We start from the raw sequence: 19,411 nt of genomic DNA, 5'->3' as shown, positions 1-19,411 counted from the left end.
CCCATGTTCGATATTACTTCATTTGTTTGAACGAACTTTATTCTGTTTGAGCTTTTAATTTTTGGAAAATGTTAGCTTTTCACTAACACTTTTAATCTAATTTCTGTAATCACAATCCACAAGATTCTACAAATTTCGGTACGATAAGTACACTCGTACAGGGTGTTCCAAAATGAACTATTCTTGTTTTATAGTTGATAACAAGAATACAACCACTGTATTCTACTACTACTTACTACTACTAGTACTACTGAATACCCTGTACACTATTCTACAGTGTCTCCTGGTCATGTTGAGACATTATTTATTACAGTTGACAGCATTTTTGATTTTGAACCTTCAAGTTTTAGTTTTTCAATATCTGTAATGCAAAATAGTTACCCATGGCCATGTTATACCCTAATTAATGGCAATGATTTCTCATTAACATTTCTCCATTATTTTGCTGTTTTATCACAAAGACAGTTCAAATCGGTAACATTTAATTACCAATATACCATGGCTTTAAGTGAAGATTTATAGTTATGGCTCATGAACCAATTAGCATGCTCACAAACAGGGTGGGTACAATTGTTCATTTTAAAATATTTTATGTTTGAAGAGACTTACTTTCAGTATTGTTTTCTCCGTTTAAATTATTGCCAATAAGAAAGGCATGTGATTAAGAAGAACTTTGTGGAATTGCGGATAAAGTAGACAAGACTAAATCGCTTTTTTTTCTAAATTATTTGTAATCTGAGAAGAAACTTTTGATTTTACATAAACTGGACTACATAAACTAAGGACGTTTTTACTTCTTGAGTAATGAGTATTGAAATGAGTATTGACAATTGAAAACAACGCGTATGATTTCTTTATGACGAATTAAATTAATGAAATAAAATACAATGCCATTCATCAGATGAAAATTGTATCACATAAAATTATTCATAATTTAATCTGAAAATGTAAAATTTGGTCACTACTCAAAAGGTAGACCCGATTAAAACAGCACACTTAGCACAAACCTCTACCAAATACCAATCTCCATTCTCCCTAAGTCAGCATATCCACCCACTATCATAAATAATGGAATCACCTTACAAGGATGAAACCTATCCAATTCCATCTAATCATGATGATTTCTTGGCTGGATGCTTTCCACTCGCTGTTTTCTTAGCTGCCGGTTTCTTTTTAGCAGCCGGTTTCTTAGCTGCTGGCTTCTTAGCTGCTGATTTCTTCGCGGCTGATTTTTTAATCATAACATCCTCCCCCTCTTCTTCAGACTCAGCGTTATCTTCAGTTTTAACATCATCTGTGCTAACCGCTTTAACTTTCTTTTTTTTAGCAGCCGCGCTCTCCAGCGCATATGGAGTCATGTGGCTCCCTTTGTTAAATTGCCGAGTAAAGGCTGATTTGGTTTTAGTATTGAGGTTAGCAGCAGGGTTAGGGTGAGGCGAGAAGGTTGATAGTTCCATTATACTGTCCCAGTCTTCCCTCTGGAGGTCGTACTGGTTCATTGTGGATATTACCTGCGGGGTTCAAGGCCAATTAAAAACATCAGAAATGAGCTGGATATAAGTTTAGATCCATGTTCTCTTTAGCAATATGAGGATGAAAACTACTGGAAATCTGCTCATTTAAATAACTCAAACATTTAGATCGATTATAAATACTGTTTTTATACCTCTGACACACCCTCAGATTCTTTATCCAATAGAGGAGAAACCAGTTTGTTCTTGAGAAGAGGCAAGTACTCCATACCCAGCTGCCTCTTATCCGTACTAACGTTCAGCACCATGTGGGACAGCAGATCTTGTAGCATACCGTCACATCTGGACGGGGGATATATAGTAACATCTGACCGAAGCAAATTTTAACAAAACAATAAATTTCATTACTTTTTTCGTTTAAAACCGACAGTCGAATGAGCTTAAGTTTTACAACACTCATTATGTATACACTGTAAATAAAGATAATAACCTGTTTTTCTTGCTGGTTTGTCCAAGAACCTGAGGGAACTGCGTCATGCCGGACAAACCTCCTCTCATGTAATAACACGGCATAATAGCAGAGAAATGAGACTGTGTGGGTAAAAGAGACCAGTTCTGCATCTTGATGGCAGAGTTGACCTGGTCCCCGGTACAGACACTGTCAGCTGCGTTACTCAGGCAAATCAGCGCGGATAGAGCGTTATTGTGGGCCCGCATTGGTCTGCTCCGGGGGTAGTTCTCGTGGATAAAGAACGGTGTCATACTGTAGTCCTGAGGAAAACATGGTATTGGAGCAAAATACTATGAAAATACAGGGCATTCACGATACAGTTTTAAATGTCTATAAAAACATTTATGAAGGAACATTCCACTATGTTTTCCACTCATTTATATGGACTGCTCCTTCATAAAAATGTTTATAGACGTTTAAAACCGTTTCAATGTATCGTGGATACCCTGTAGCTAAAATGTGCTAGTCTTGTGTTCTAGAATCTAGTTAATGATTGTACTACCACTAAGCTGAGTTTGAGTCTTGTGTTCTAGAATCTAGTTAATGATTGTACTACCACTAAGCTGAGTTTGAGGTCTTCAGTTCAAGAATCTAGTTAATGATTGTACTACCACTAAGCTGACTTTGAGCTACTACAATACCTGGAAGAAGAGGTCAGTGTAATCAGCGTATGTGTATTTTCTTGTTTCTTCACCGGCTGAGAAAAACAGCCTAGGAATGTCGAAGATTCCGATATTCATATCTTTCCTGGCACTTTCAGCATCTTTTCCAGCCTGGTGATAGGATGTGTAGATATATGTATATATATATATAATAAGGACGAGGTATTGTTGGAGATTGTAATTGGGGTCTTGTTTACAACTGTTTAAGAGTTAAGTACCACCCGTATTTGGGCGTATTTACACTCAGAATTGAGTTGGATACGAGATTAGGGACGTACAAGTGACGTGAAGATGGGGGGCATGGTGTGGGGCGTGGTGTGGGGCGTGGTGTGGGGCGTGGTGTGGGGCGTGGTGTGGGGCGTGGTGTGGGGCGTGGTGTGGGGCGTGGTGTGGGGCGTGGTGTGGGGCGTGGTGTGGGGCGTGGTGTGGGGCGTGGTGTGGGGCGTGGTGTGGGGGCGTGGTGTGGGGCGTGGTGTGGGGCGTGGTGTGGGGCGTGGTGTGGAGTGGGACGTGGTGTGGGACGTGGTGTGGGGCGTGGTGTGGGGCGTGGTGTGGGGCGTGGTGTGGGGCGTGGTGTGGGGCGTGGTGTGGGGCGTGGTGTGGGGCGTGGTGTGGGGCATGGTGTGGGGCGTGGTGTGGGGCGTGGTGTGGGGCGTGGTGTGGGCGTGGTGTGGGGGGACGTGGTGTGGGGCATGGTGTGGGGCGTGGTGTGGGGCGTGGTGTGGGGCGTGGTGTGGGGCGTGTTGTGTTAGCTACTCCCTAGACTAGGTGACACTGGGATGCTCTAACCACCAGGCCATCTAGGTAAAGCAAGTGCAATCATAATAGGCTGCGGCATCCCAAATAGACACCAACGCGAGGAAGTTTAAACGAGTTCAGGCATTGGCATTGAGAATGATGTCTGGTGCCATGCCAAGTACTCCCGTCATCGCATTGAACCACCTCACTAACACTTCAGATATCATACTTTTCCTGAGAGGTGAAACAAGCAAAGGGCACTGCCAGGCTTCAAGCCTACGGTAGCCTAACCCTAGAAACTATCGCCCACAGAAAAGGTACCATCAAAACGCACACCACTATCAACAAACAATTCATGGTAGACCTCAACATACCACCCAAAGCAGAGAGAGAACTATCTATACCAACCATGATGCTTGAACGACGCTTCACGGTCACCACTCCTGGAGCTGACAACATTGAATATAGAGGTTCACTCCAAAACACCATCGACAACATCCCCAGTAAGACTATCACCTGCTACACAGACGGGTCACGCACAGACTCAGGTAGCGGGGCTGGCTACATCATCACCACTGACGACAACAACACTACCCTAGAGGAAAAATCATTCAAGCTTCCTGATTATTGCACTGTTTATCAAACAGAGCTCACCGCCATCATCGAAGCTTGTAAATATCTCTCAACTTATACCAACACACACATCATCATATGGTCAGACAGTCTCTCCTCTATACAAGCTATATCCTCGCTCTCAACGAGGAGTAGAACTACTAGAGACTGTTCCTCAATGCACTCGGATCCACTAACACCTTAGAGATCAGATGGATACTGGATAGCTGCACACATCGGATTGTGGGGTTATAAAAAGCAACTAGTTAATACACTTTGAAGGGAAATTCCACAATCTTACATCAAACGCCTGATCGACGAAAAAGTCACCAGACTAAATCAAGAATCATGGATAACTGATGGTCCCAGACACACCAAACTGACTCTCGGACACAAACACATCAACATCATCAAAAATCTTAACACTACACTCAGTAACAACAGACAAAATTACAGAACTGCAGTGCACCTCATCACGGGACCTTGTGGCTTAAACAAACACCTCCATACCATTTGCAAATCAAACACCAGTGCTTGTCCTATGTGCGGCGACGAAGAGGAGACTGTCTCACACTTTCTCCGACAGTGCCCGGCTATTTCCCAAATAAGAGGTCAATATTTCCGGGACTACTACCTCTCCATCAATGACATATTCGACAACCAACACATCTCCACCATCGTCAACTTCGCAAACCACACTAAAGGCTTAATAGTGCCAGAGGAGCTGGACCAGACTGGTGTAACATAGCGACTATTCACTCGTCGTCTTAGTTCGCCTCTCTCTTCCACACCCAGCTACCACTTAAGCGTTCGTCTATGACACATCCCACAACACTTACCATCATCCTTGATATTACACATTCTGTTCCCCCGGCATCCTCCCATAGGACTGCCATACCCCAGGTAGGCAAAGCATCCATATGCTATCCTCTTGTGGGCCACCCAGGCCCAGCCTCTTTCTAAAAAAATTTTAAAAAGGCTGCGGCATGTTTGGCTCTGCAATTGCGGCATGCTTGGCTCTGCAATTGCGGCATGTTTGGCTCTGCAATTGCGGCATGTTTGGCTCTGCAATTAATGGGTGTGCCGCATTCCTGAACCCCCACATAACGGTACAAGTCACATTTGTTGTAAGTTTGGTGCTGATTGGGGTTGCATAACAGAGCAGGGAAAATAAATAACTTAAGTCGTGTAAATTGTTATTGTCACTTAATGCTTTTTTCAAATTTCTGCTTTTTCTCTAAATATAATTCTGAATTAGTGAAGGTTATAATAAAGGTAAAAAGATCACGTCACGACCTTCAAATTCTATAATATAGCTCGATAATTCTAATATAGAGATGATTTCTATGGAGAAAATGGAAAAAACCTTTGGGCAATTCTCCATTTTATGCCATTGCCCCCCCCCCCCCCCCCCCCCCCCACGGTGAAACATGGGAGATTTTGTGCCATCGTGCAGTTACCTGTTCGTAAGATATGGTTTTGCTGCCAGCTGTCCACACTGCTAAATGGTTTAGAATCTGTCTGATATCGCTGTTAGCTCCCTCCACTATTTTCTGCATGGCCGGAGGAGGCACTCTTAGTCCTTCCTTAAACGCTGGGAAATGTTTTGTTACAGTTCTGATGTCACACTAGAATGATGATTCCATTATCCTAACAAGAATGTCAAAGAAAGATGAGTTTTATAGATTTGTATCTATATATATCTATAGTTATCTGACCTATACTCATCATTGCTCCTTTCACTTGTTCTACTCGTGGTTTGTAAAATCGGAGGTCGAAACAATGGTTAGCCAAACTTCTGATCTTCTGATGGTTCCTGTGGGGGGGGGGTGCAGGTACTGTGATGACATTAAAATATTAGCTAATCAAACAGTTACTATAAATAACAAGCCAGCTCAAGGCTGCGACTGAGTCAAATTTTAAAGCGAACAGATACCTTTACATTTTACAAATGCCTTTAAGACGGATCATCATTGGTGGCCTCTAACCTGTCATTGCAGATACATATTATAGGAATACGGGTAGTTTTAATCAGTGCTATCAGCTCAGCAACCCCTCCTCTGTCCTCATTTCCCGCCATTCCATCCACTTCATCCATAATTAACACATGCCTATCTCCATCAGCTCCTGGAACAAATAATTAGTTATGTGGTGTTTAGGGAGAAAGGCTTCTCTTTAAGACACGGTAATCCTACTATACTTCTTGTTTTATGTTACGAAATTTAATATTACGGGACTTATGCCAGCTCCAGTCTAAGAAAATCGGGGATATGGGGGGAGGGAGGGGGTTATGGGGGGAGCTGGAGGGGGATATGGGGGGAGGGAGGGGATATGGGGGGAGGGAGGGGGATATGGGGGGGAGGGAGGGGGATATGGGGGGGAGGGAGGGGGATATGGGGGGAGGGAGGGGGATATGGAGGGAGGGGGATATGGGGGGAGGGAGGGGGCTATGGAGGGAGGGGGATATGGGGGGAGGGAGGGGGGATATGGGGGAGGGAGGGGGATATGGGGGGGAGGGAGGGGATAATGGGGGAGGGGGGATATGGGGGGGAGGGAGGGGGTTAATGGGGGAGCTGGAGGGGGGATATGGGGGGAGGGAGGGGATATGGGGGGAGGGAGGGGATATGGGGGGAGGGAGGGGGATATGGAGGGAGGGGAATATGGGGGGAGGGAGGGGGATATAGGGGAGGGAGGGGGATATGGGGGGAGGGGGGGGATATGGGGGAGGGGGGATATGGGGGAGGGGGGGGATATGGGGGAGGGGGGGATATGGGGGGAGGGAGGGGGATATGGGGGAGGGAGGGGGTTACTGTTCTTTTAGACGCCAATTAAAGATCAGTCTAAGAACGACATACTTATCTTTGACACGGGCAATAAAGTTGAAAAGTTGGTAGCAACCTCTTTCAGTAAGTCCACGAATAGTATGATTGTTGAGAACTTCAGCCACGTGCTCTTTGATGGACTTCTTGCTTCTCGCATCGCTCGCATTCAGCTCCAAGTAGCTAAATCCTAGTTCCTGAGAAAATATTAAATAACACCTTACATAAACTATAAATATGTTCACCCATATATAACATAAACTATAAATATATTTACCCACATATCAAAGTCACTATTGTGACGGTACATTAGAACTAGACAGAAACAAAGTGTGACGGGCCTGAACGGAACCCCTCGGTTTCAGTTCCTTGTTTAACACTGCCGTACAGCAAGGACATCCACCGGGTTGTCCAAGGATGGGCACATAGCTCACTCCACACTGTGCTATGTCAAATGTTGCTTTTATACCGAGAATCTACAGGAAATATTTCCTTGTAAGTTTAGAGGGCGATCTGTGAACAGACAACTACCTCATTCCCATATATAACATAAACTATAAATGAGAAATATCAGCGAAAACCTATAAATGCAAAAAAGTTGGAGAACCCGGGCATTGATCCAATGAGCCCGGTACCTCTCACATGCTAAGCGAGCGCTCTACCACTTGAGCTAGTCCCCCGATGTGTGAAAAGCGAATCGATTCTGAAAATTTTTCTAAATTTGGGATGTTTCTAACATTACAGTTACGCTACAAAATCCAACTTCTGTACAATAGCGAGAAATATTTTATTATAAGTACTACCGGTACAGTGGTAACGTTACGTCACTGTACCGGTACAGTGGTAACGTTACGCCACTGTACCGGTACAGTGGTAACGTTACGCCACTGTAACGGTACAGTGGTAACGTTACGCCACTGTACCGGTACAGTGGTAACGTTACGCCACTGTACTGGTACAGTGGTAACGTTACGCCACTGTACCGGTACAGTGGTAACGTTACGCCACTGTACCGGTACAGTGGTTACGTTACACCATTGTACCGGTACAGTGGTAACGTTACGCCACTGTACCGGTACAGTGGTAACGTTACGCCACTGTACCGGTACAGTGGTTACGTTACACCATTGTACCGGTACAGTGGTAACGTTACGCCACTGTACCGGTACAGTGGTAACGTTACGCCACTGTACCGGTACAGTGGTTACGTTACACCATTGTACCGGTACAGTGGTTACGTTACACCATTGTACCGGTACAGTGGTAACGTTACGCCACTGTACCGGTACAGTGGTAACGTTACGCCACTGTACCGGTACAGTGGTTACGTTACGCCACTGTACCGGTACAGTGGTAACGTTACGCCACTGTACCGGTACAGTGGTAACGTTACGCCACTTGCACTGTACCGGTACAGTGGTTACGTTACGCCACTGTACCGGTACAGTGGTAACGTTACGCCACTGTACCGGTACAGTGGTAACGTTACGCCACTGTACCGGTACAGTGGTTACGTTACACCATTGTACCGGTACAGTGGTTACGTTACACCATTGTACCGGTACAGTGGTAACGTTACGCCACTGTACCGGTACAGTGTAACGTTACGCCACTGTACCGGTACAGTGGTTACGTTACGCCACTGGTACAGGGTCATGTGGTATACGGCGGAAGCACTGTTCCGGTAGGCGCACGTACGAGTGTTGGCTGGCGTGGGTGTTGTGGAGGGGGGGGGTCCACTAGGTAAGTTTTGGGTTTCTCGAGATCATTTTGGGTTAAGTTTGGGATGGGGGGAGTTTTAGGATTAGCTTTGATCTTTGGTTCGATGAGAAGGGGCGAGGGTCAGAGTTTAATCTGGAGTCCATATATGAATATGTTGTTGTATGTATGTAGCTATGTACTGTACAGTATGTATGGTAGTATGTATGTCGTCTTATTATGTCGTCTCTCTGTCGTCTATATCCTGGCGGTACTATATGTACGTTTGTATGTCTATCTGTCATTTTGGACTACAAGTGTGACACTTGAAGTGTCAATTACACAGAACAAGCAATAAAAGAAGTTCTGGAGAACCCGGGCATTGATCCCGGTACCTCTCACATGCTAAGCGAGCGCTCTACCATTTGAGCTAGTCCCCCGATGTAAGAAATGCGAATCGATGCTCGAGAAGAAAATTCGGTTGGGGATGTTTTTAAAGCAGGCGAATCCGCCTTTTGTCCCATAAAAACTGCTTTGTAATTATCTGTTTATGTTCTGAAGTATGAAAATCTTGCGGAGGCGAAAAAAACAAAAAATGTTGGTTTCTGTAATCTGTACCATAGATGAATAACAATCAACATACCATATATGGTGCGAAACTTGTTTTGCGCCTTTTGTAGCATGTTAACTTTGATTAATCCAGGGTAGAGAAACCAAAATGTTCTCATTTACTGTCCACATCTATTACCAAGAATGTAATTTTATTAGGAATGTTTAGAAAGCAATAAAAGAAGTTCTGGAGAACCCGGGCATTGATCCCGGTACCTCTCACATGCTAAGCGAGCGCTCTACCATTTGAGCTAGTCCCCCGATGTAGTGTAAGGTAATCAATTGTCATAATTCAAATATGATTGGGAATGTTTACATATTAATAAAATCCAAATTATATTCCGTGGAGACTTTTTTTTGCAATCAAGAGACTTCTATTAATTTGAATTTTACCAAGTGATTTCTCGAAACTGTATCGGGGGACTAGCTCAAATGGTAGAGCGCTCGCTTAGCATGTGAGAGGTACCGGGATCAATGCCCGGGTTCTCCAGAACTTCTTTTACTTTTGTCAAAGAAAATAGGATATGGTTTAAGTAGTCAATCAAGATATTGACCAAGATATTGACCAAGATATTGACCAAGATATTGATCTAAGATATTTATATTAGAGTATGATTGATATTTTTTAGTATGATTGTATTTGGTCACTGGTCTACCGTTTAGTGATTTGATTAAGCAGTTAACATAAAATTTGAACATATATAGTGTTTACAGCTCAAAGAGTATTAAAACGTGATATTAATTATAAATATTGTTTGAGAGTTCTCCTGGTGCATCTCCATAACACTCAATATTCATCTTAGTGTAATGGTACTTATAAATAGTCAGTATATGACATAGTGATCACTGGGAAGTCCAGACTACACTGATCACTGATACCTTTTATCCGATTATAGGAGAGCGAACGCCCAACTGGCAAACGATCAAGCGAGTGAAATTAAAGTTAAATTAATATGAAAATACGCGCGCTCAACATCATGAGCGCGGGAAAAATTTCCACAAAAAGACACCGCGCATTCCAGCCAGGCCAGCAAACATGTGCTCAAAATAATGTGCCACGACCTGGCACACGATTAAAGGGGAGTTCACCCTAATTTTGTTGTGAAACTTGGTTTTGAGATAGCAGTTGACCAACAAACTACGACCGGTGACCGAACTTTTGAGCGGGTCCCGGACCCCAACCGCCAAACGGTGCCCGCGGGGCAGCCACGCCCATATTTGGTCCAAATTAAGCCCAATTTAGCCAAATACCCTGAACATGCCCAAAACCCAGATTTTAGGTGCTCTACTTGTAGCTAGTGGTCTCCTGAACTCGTAAATGATACAAAGAAAACCCCATTTACGGACGTGAGGAGAGTTAGGACTCCTCCAACTACATACAAAATTAAGTCAAAGTTCTGTTACGTCCTCAATAAATGTAATAGATTTTTAGTGTTGTAATTAGTTTAAAATTTTCATTAAGATTGGACATGCGAAATCTGGGTTTTGGGCATGCATGTTCAGGGTATTTGGCTAAATTGGGCCTAATTTGGACCAAATATGGATGTGGCTGCCCCGCGGGCACCGTTTGGCGGTTGGGGTCCGGGACCCCCTTAAAAGTTCTATCACCGGTTCTAGTTTGTTGGTCAAGGTGAACCCCCCCCCCCCCTTAATACATACCTTGGAGCATACGGTGGCGGATGTAGTCTTCCCTAAACCTGGAGGACCAGATAACAGAGCTGCTTTCAGATGACAACCTTCCTCTTTGTTGAAGGGAGCCTTTACTCTCGGCTTATTCCATCCTTCCCAATTCTGAAAAGGAGAAAAGTTGATATAGAAAGCCTTTACAGCTAATTCGCTTGTTCTCTGAATTATACATCTGTTGTAACAACATAATAGGAACATTATCTGAAGATAAAGATAACAGAGATGTAAAGATGAACCTTGAGCCACTTCAAGAGTTTGTTGACATTACTCTTAGCCCCTTGCTGTCCAATGATATCCTTAACTCTAGTCGGTCTGTATTTCTCCGTCCAGCTTATCGTACCAGCTGATCATGATAATAAATCATATCAACTTATTAATCTAACAGTCAAGTAACATATTTTATACTTCTTATCGGTTCATACACAAACTACCGTGTATATCATAATTCGCCGCGGTAAATCAGGGTTTGCGGTAAATCGGGGCGCGGTAAATCGGGGTTTTACTCTTTTTACTGTACATGCAATAATTTGAGGTGATACTCCGGTTGATATTTACCCGACGACATTTTCACAGAATCAGTTGAAGGTTTGAGGAGTTCTGTTTTTATTTTTGTTTCAGTGTTTATACTCTCTTTCTTTACGTCATGTTTCTCAGAATGTGATTTAGCAGTTGCAGTGGTAAGAGGTTCACGTTTCACTTCTGGTTTGATGATTTCAGTTTTCGGTTTTTTCTTCAATTCTTGAGCTGCTTCTTGTTCAACCTGAAATAGAACATGCTGGCATAAAAACTCCCCCCCCCCCCCCCCCCCCCCCCCCCCCGCATAAACGGTGAAACTTGGTATTTAGATGAGCATCTACAGACATTGCACTCAAAAAATAAACACGTTTATATATATATACAGGGTGGGCCAAAAGTCAGTGGGCATACGTTGACCTTAATAGCTCCGCCGTGTTTTATATTTGAGAGCTGTTGCTTTGCAGATGGCATACTGTACTTACTGGTTCGAGGATTCCGTCTTCAAAATTTGAAAATTCTAATATATTAGACCACGCGTGATTAGGTAAACCAATCACCTGATCACACGTAATGAATAAACTCGTTATGCTTCATATCTCGGTCATCTGAGAAGCTACAGTTCTAATTCTTTCAGGACAAACGTAATTCGAATGGCCAAACACAATTCAATAAAATTTAGCTCGATCCGACTATCCAAACTATCAAATAAATGCAAAAATTAACCTTCATTTTTTTTAAATGAATCGAATATTTTTCGATTTGACAAATTCCTCGAACCAGTGGTGGTAGTAAGTCATACCAGAAAGAATTATTTCAATTGGGCACTCAGTGACTGAGCTATTAAGGCCAACGTATGCCCTGTGACTTTTGGCCCACCCTGTAAATATATTTTCAAATATTCATCACAAAGTCGTATCTTTACTATTGCAGTACTAATAGTTCTTAACCTTAATGTCATAGGAACTCTTCTTTGCAGGTTTAGAGCGAATCAGATCCAGGAATCCATCTTCGTTAATCTGTGTTGTGTTGAACTTCTCAGCTGTTTCCAGCTTCTTAGCACCGACACCGTCACCCTTCAACTAATAATAAATTAAATCAATAGCACATATCGCTACTGGTAGCACATATCGCTACTGGTAGCACATATCGCTACTGGTAGCACATATCGCTACTGGTAGCACATATCGCTACTGGTAGCACATATCGCTACTGGTAGCACATATCGCTATCGGTAGCACATATCGCTACTGGTAGCACATATCGCTACTGGTAGCACATATCGCTACTGGTAGCACATATCGCTACTGGTAGCACATATCGCTACTGGTAGCACATTTTCTGATATGATTATAATCTTTACTGGACAGAAACATTTTGGCGCAGAATTTCTCAATTTGGTAAGATAACTCAAGACACGATTGAGTAAATTCAGAATACCACAAACTCACCAGATAGTTAGTTTTCTTGCTGACAGCAGATGTGACTCTGCCACCGTATTTCTTTACCATATTGGTAGCCTCGTCCCGCTCGATACTATCCAACACTCCTGATATCACAAACGTTAATCCCTCCAAACAGTTGGGTGCTCCCTGGAAAGGTTAGGATTTAGAATGCAGTACATACTCGTATTGAGTAATGAGTATAGTTATAATTGGAGGGTTGAAGTGGAGGGTTGAAGTGGAGGGTTGAAATAGAGGGTTGAAATGGGAGGTTGAAATAGAGCATTGAAGTGGAGGGTTGAAGTGGAGGGTTGAAACAGAGGGTTGAAATAGAAGATTGAAACAGAGGGTTGAAATGGGAGGTTGAAATAGAGGATTGAAGTGGAGGTTTGAAGTGGAGGGTTGAAGTGGAGGGTTGAAACAGAGGGTTGAAATAGAAGATTGAAACAGAGGGTTGAAATGGGAGGTTGAAATAGAGCATTGAAGTGGAGGGTTGAAATAGAAGATTGAAACAGAGGGTTGAAATGGGAGGTTGAAATAGAGGATTGAAGTGGAGGTTTGAAGTGGAGGGTTGAAGTGGAGGGTTGAAGTGGAGGGTTGAAACAGAGGGTTGAAATGGGAGGTTGAAATAGAGGATTGAAGTGGAGGTTTGAAGTGGAGGGTTGAAATAGAGCTAGAGGGTTGAAGTGGGGGGTTGAAGTGGAGGGTTGAAGTGGAGGGTTGAAATAGAGCTAGAGGGTTGAAATAGAGGATTGAAATAGAGGATTGAAGTGGAGGGTTGAAGTGGAGGGTTGAAATAGAGGATTGAAGTGGAGAGTTGAAGTGGAGGATTGAAGTGGAGAGTTGAAGTGGAGGATTGAAATAGAGGGTTGAAGTGGAAGGTTGAAGTGGAGGGTTGAAATAGGAGGTTGAAATAGAGGATTGAAGTGGAGGGTTGAAGTGGAGGGTTGAAACAGAGGGTTGAAATAGAAGATTAAAACAGAGGGTTGAAACAGAGGGTTGAAATAGGAGGTTGAAATAGAGGATTGAAGTGGAGGGTTGAAGTGGAGGGTTGAAATAGAGCTAGAGGGTTGAAATAGAGGATTGAAGTGGAGGGTTGAAGTGGAGGGTTGAAATAGAGCTAGAGGGTTGAAGTGGAGAATTGAAGTGGGGGGTTGAAATAGAGGATTGAAGTGGACGGTTGAAATGGACGGTTGAAATAGGAGGTTGAAGTGGAGGATTGAAGTGGAGGATTGAAATAGAGGATTGAAACAGACTAGAGGGTTGAAATAGGAGGTTGAAATAGAGGATTGAAGTGGAGGGTTGAAGTGGAGGGTTGAAATAGAGCTAGAGGGTTGAAGTGGAGGGTTGAAACAGAGGGTTGAAATAGGAGGTTGAAATAGGAGGTTGAAATAGAGGGTTGAAATAGAGGGTTGAAGTGGAGGGTTGAAGTGGAGGGTTGAAATAGGAGGTTGAAACAGAGGGTTGAAGTGGAGGATTGAAATAGAGGGTTGAAGTGGAGGGTTGAAATAGAGGATTGAAGTGGACGGTTGAAATGGACGGTTGAAATAGAGGATTGAAGTGGAGGGTTGAAGTGGAGGGTTGAAATAGAGCTAGAGGGTTGAAGTGGAGAATTGAAGTGGAGGATTGAAATAGAGGATTGAAGTGGACGGTTGAAATGGACGGTTGAAATAGGAGGTTGAAGTGGAGGATTGAAGTGGAGGATTGAAATAGAGGATTGAAACAGACTAGAGGGTTGAAATAGGAGGTTGAAATAGAGGATTGAAGTGGAGGGTTGAAGTGGAGGGTTGAAATAGAGCTAGAGGGTTGAAGTGGGGGGTTGAAGTGGAGGGTTGAAGTGGAGGGTTGAAATAGAGGATTGAAGTGGACGGTTGAAATGGACGGTTGAAATAGAGGATTGAAACAGAGGGTTGAAATAGGAGGTTGAAATAGAGGATTGAAGTGGAGGGTTGAAGTGGAGGGTTGAAATAGAGCTAGAGGGTTTAAGTGGGGGGTTGAAGTGGAGGGTTGAAGTGGAGGGTTGAAGTGGAGGGTTGAAATAGAGCTAGAGGGTTGAAATAGAGGATTGAAGTGGACGGTTGAAATGGACGGTTGAAATAGGAGGTTGAAGTGGAGGATTGAAGTGGAGGATTGAAATAGAGGATTGAAACAGAGGGTTGAAATAGGAGGTTGAAATAGAGGATTGAAGTGGAGGGTATAAGTGGAGAGTTGAAATAGAGCTAGAGGGTTAAGTGGAGGGTTGAAACAGAGGGTTGAAATAGGAGGTTGAAGTGGAGGATTGAAGTGGAGGATTGAAATAGAGGATTGAAACAGAGGGTTGAAATAGGAGGTTGAAGTGGAGGATTGAAGTGGAGGATTGAAATAGAGGGTTGAAGTGGAGGGTTGAAGTGGAGGGTTGAAACAGAGGGTTGAAATAGGAGGTTGAAATAGAGGATTGAAGTGGAGGGTTGAAGTGGAGGGTTGAAATAGAGCTAGAGGGTTTAAGTGGGGGGTTGAAGTGGAGGGTTGAAGTGGAGGGTTGAAGTGGAGGGTTGAAATAGAGCTAGAGGGTTGAAATAGAGGATTGAAGTGGACGGTTGAAATGGACGGTTGAAATAGGAGGTTGAAGTGGAGGATTGAAGTGGAGGATTGAAATAGAGGATTGAAACAGAGGGTTGAAATAGGAGGTTGAAATAGAGGATTGAAGTGGAGGGTATAAGTGGAGAGTTGAAATAGAGCTAGAGGGTTAAGTGGAGGGTTGAAACAGAGGGTTGAAATAGGAGGTTGAAGTGGAGGATTGAAGTGGAGGATTGAAATAGAGGATTGAAACAGAGGGTTGAAATAGGAGGTTGAAGTGGAGGATTGAAGTGGAGGATTGAAATAGAGGGTTGAAGTGGACGGTTGAAATAGAGGATTGAAACAGAGGGTTGAAATAGGAGGTTGAAATAGAGGATTGAAGTGGAGGGTTGAAGTGGAGGGTTGAAATAGAGCTAGAGGGTTTAAGTGGGGGGTTGAAGTGGAGGGTTGAAGTGGAGGGTTGAAGTGGAGGGTTGAAATAGAGCTAGAGGGTTGAAATAGAGGATTGAAGTGGACGGTTGAAATGGACGGTTGAAATAGGAGGTTGAAGTGGAGGATTGAAGTGGAGGATTGAAATAGAGGATTGAAACAGAGGGTTGAAATAGGAGGTTGAAATAGAGGATTGAAGTGGAGGGTATAAGTGGAGAGTTGAAATAGAGCTAGAGGGTTAAGTGGAGGGTTGAAACAGAGGGTTGAAATAGGAGGTTGAAGTGGAGGGTTGAAGTGGAGGTTGACATAGAGGATTGAAGTGGAGGGTTGAAGTGGAGGGTTGAAACAGAGGGTTGAAATAGGAGGTTGAAGTGGAGGATTGAAGTGGAGGATTGAAATAGAGGATTGAAACAGAGGGTTGAAATAGGAGGTTGAAGTGGAGGATTGAAGTGGAGGATTGAAATAGAGGATTGAAACATAGGGTTGAAATAGGAGGTTGAAATAGAGGATTGAAGTGGAGGATTGAAATAGAGGATTGAAACAGAGGGTTGAAATAGGAGGTTGAAATAGAGGATTGAAGTGGAGGGTTAAAGTGGAGGGTTGAAATAGAGCTAGAGGGTTGAAGTGGGGGGTTGAAGTGGAGGATTGAAATAGAGGATTGAAACAGAGGGTTGAAATAGGAGGTTGAAATAGAGGATTGAAGTGGAGGGTTGAAGTGGAGGGTTGAAACAGAGGGTTGAAATAGGAGGTTGAAGTGGAGGATTGAAGTGGAGGATTGAAATAGAGGATTGAAACAGAGGGTTGAAATAGGAGGTTGACATAGAGGATTGAAGTGGAGGGTTGAAGTGGAGGGTTGAAACAGAGGGTTGAAATAGGAGGTTGAAGTGGAGGATTGAAGTGGAGGATTGAAGTGGAGGATTGAAATAGAGGATTGAAACAGAGGGTTGAAATAGGAGATTGAAATAGAGGATTGAAGTGGAGGGTTGAAATAGAGGATTGAAACAGAGGGTTGAAATAGGAGGTTGACATAGAGGATTGAAGTGGAGGGTTGAATTGGAGGGTTGAAACAGAGGGTTGAAATAGGAGGTTGAAGTGGAGGATTGAAGTGGAGGATTGAAGTGGAGGATTGAAATAGGAGGTTGAAACAGAGGGTTGAAATAGGAGATTGAAATAGAGGATTGAAGTGGAGGGTTGAAATAGAGGATTGAAACAGAGGGTTGAAATAGGAGGTTGAAGTGGAGGATTGAAGTGGAGGATTGAAATAGAGGATTGAAACAGAGGGTTGAAATAGGAGGTTGAAATAGAGGATTGAAGTGGAGGATTGAAGTGGAGGATTGAAATAGAGGATTGAAACAGAGGATTGAATTGGAGGGTTGAAGTGGAGGGTTGAAATAAAGCTAGAGGGTTGAAGTGGGGGGTTGAAATAGGAGGTTGAAATAGAGGATTGAAGTGGAGGGTTGAATTGGAGGGTTGAAATAGGAGTTTGAAATAGAGGATTGAAGTGGAGAATTGAAGTGGGGGGTTGAAATAGAGGATTGAAGTGGACGGTTGAAATGGACGGTTGAAATAGAGGGCTGGATGTTATACAACCTTACCTCAGGTATTTCCTTGCTGCCCAGATTTTTGGGTCCCTCTCTGTTTTTATATTGCCAGTACCCGGAACTGTTTGCTTTACTTTGTACTGTATCTTCATTTTTGTCAGCACTAATTTCACCCTCATTTGATACTTTTCCCAAAGTTTTCTCATCACTTTTCGATTTCGGTCTCTAGAAATGTAAATTATTAATAGATTAATCAGTAGTACAATACACAGTAGTACAATAGTGACAATTTAAGAATATGCATAGGGTTGCAGGATATCTTGTATACTATTCATCAGATATAAGGTAAAACTAACGATGTTGTTCTACCTCATCAGATCTTGGTCGTTTTCTACTAGGTGTTACTGGGTCTTCTTCTGTACTGGACTTTTTCTCCGGCTGACCAATCTTTTCTTTCCAACTCATTACTTTCTTTTTCTGTGACAGTTTCTCTGCTAAACTTTCTGACACCTTCGGTGATGTTCCAGGCGTAACGTTCTCCTGACAAAAACACTAATAACATCACATAAATACCTATTTAATATTACGAAATAAGCTCAGTAGCTCACTTAAGAACTGTTGAATTGCACACAACATGTACTTGTTTGCGATATAGTGAGTCAATGCTTTGGAGAACTATTGTGTGATTAAAAGAGCACTCACTTAATTAAAAGACTATAGCTGAAATGGTTCTAAAGTTATAAGGTCTCTTCCTTGTATTCTGAAATTGTTTATAAATATAACTTGCAATAATTGATTTAGGTCATAATTAAATTGGCCGAATTTGAGATTGTACCAATAAAAAAATCAAACTGACCTTCTGTTTCTTCTTGTCTAATGTATCCAAAGTTTTCTTAAATGAAGGATCTTCAATCCGAGAAATCGTCAATATCTATAGCTGAGATATCATTTTCTGTGATATTATTTGATGGCCTGTCAACCTTTTTTACAACTGGCTTTGGGTCTTTTTTGACCTTCGAGGAACCAAAGAAGTCTATTGGAGCAGCTGCTTTCTTCTTAACTTCAGGAGAGCTAAACTTTGAAATGGATGGCCCTGTTTTCTGTTTCCTGAAAATTCAAAAATTAATTAAAGAGTCATTACTTGCAATTTCAATTCATTCACTAGTTGTACGATGAGACTGTAGCTGTATCCTTTCGATATAGTCAAACCCTAAATTTAATTCAACTTACTTAACAGGAAGTTCAATAATGTCATCATCGTCAGAATCAGAGATCACCAATCGCTTCTTTTTTGGGCGGCTAGTTTCTTTACTAGGTGCTGGTTTGCCAGATGATTGTTTGCCAAAGAAGCTTCTGATGTCCATGCTGGAAACATGATATGTAATATGTAGCGAAAATATCAACTCAATATACATATATAGTATATATATATTTTCTCTGGTCTCAGGTTACTATCCATGGCATACCAGTATTATCACTCCTATCTACAACCCAGGCAACCCCTTCAGCCCAGACAATTACAGAGCAATAGCAGTTGGCAGTTGTAAGGGTAAATTGTTTTCTAGCATTTTACTTTTTCTGTTACACTTCAAAAAGCTTTACTGTCCTGACCCAAAAGAACAGCTTTGATTTTCGAAGGGTGCCCAAACTAACGATCACGTTTTCACCCTCAAGACAGTCATTGACAAATACATAAAAGTTAAAAAAGCTAGTCTCTGTGCATGCTTTGTTGATCTGAGAAAGGCCTTTGACACTGTATATAGGGACCTCCTTCTGCACAAAATTACATGCCTTGGAAATTCCAAGTTGGAATAACCGGTAACTTCTTCAACTGCTTAAGTGATATGTACAAAAAGTCAATTGCCCATATAAAAATTTCTAAACTCTTGTCCCCTAAAAGTGATATTGGCAAAGGAACGGAGCAAGGACACCCCCTATCACCAGACCTTTTTAAAATCTATATTAATGACTTTTCATCTCTCCTGAAATCTGCTGATGTTCTGATATCACATCTGCTCTGGGCTGACGATCTTGTCCTTCTTGCTTTAAGTCCCAAGTCCTTGCAAGTCAATATCAACATTCTATTTGATCTCTGTAACTCCATGGGCCTTGAAGCAAATATT

The 19,411-nt window shown here is 42.6% G+C and overlaps 1 protein-coding gene across 1 annotated transcript; it reads right to left on the bottom strand.

The window, feature by feature from the left end:
- Positions 1 to 1,020: 1,020 nt before the first annotated feature.
- Positions 1,021 to 18,658, bottom strand: LOC134823415 (replication factor C subunit 1-like). Its single transcript, XM_063834876.1, is given in 18 exon segments — positions 1,021 to 1,511; positions 1,667 to 1,814; positions 1,963 to 2,243; positions 2,625 to 2,756; positions 5,456 to 5,589; positions 5,714 to 5,811; positions 5,984 to 6,122; positions 6,894 to 7,011; positions 10,781 to 10,912; positions 11,044 to 11,150; positions 11,363 to 11,567; positions 12,271 to 12,402; positions 12,772 to 12,912; positions 17,343 to 17,513; positions 17,658 to 17,828; positions 18,145 to 18,198; positions 18,200 to 18,395; positions 18,519 to 18,658. Coding segments are annotated over 18 exon segments (2,892 nt in total). The 5' UTR covers positions 18,653 to 18,658; the 3' UTR covers positions 1,021 to 1,112.
- Between the last annotated feature and the right edge of the window lie 753 nt (positions 18,659 to 19,411).

The sequence above is a fragment of the Bolinopsis microptera genome, chromosome 11, assembly GCF_026151205.1.
Source record: "Bolinopsis microptera isolate Bmic1 chromosome 11, MBARI_Bmic_1.0, whole genome shotgun sequence".
NCBI lineage: Eukaryota > Metazoa > Ctenophora > Tentaculata > Lobata > Bolinopsidae > Bolinopsis > Bolinopsis microptera.
This window is presented reverse-complemented; position numbering and strand designations above follow the sequence as displayed.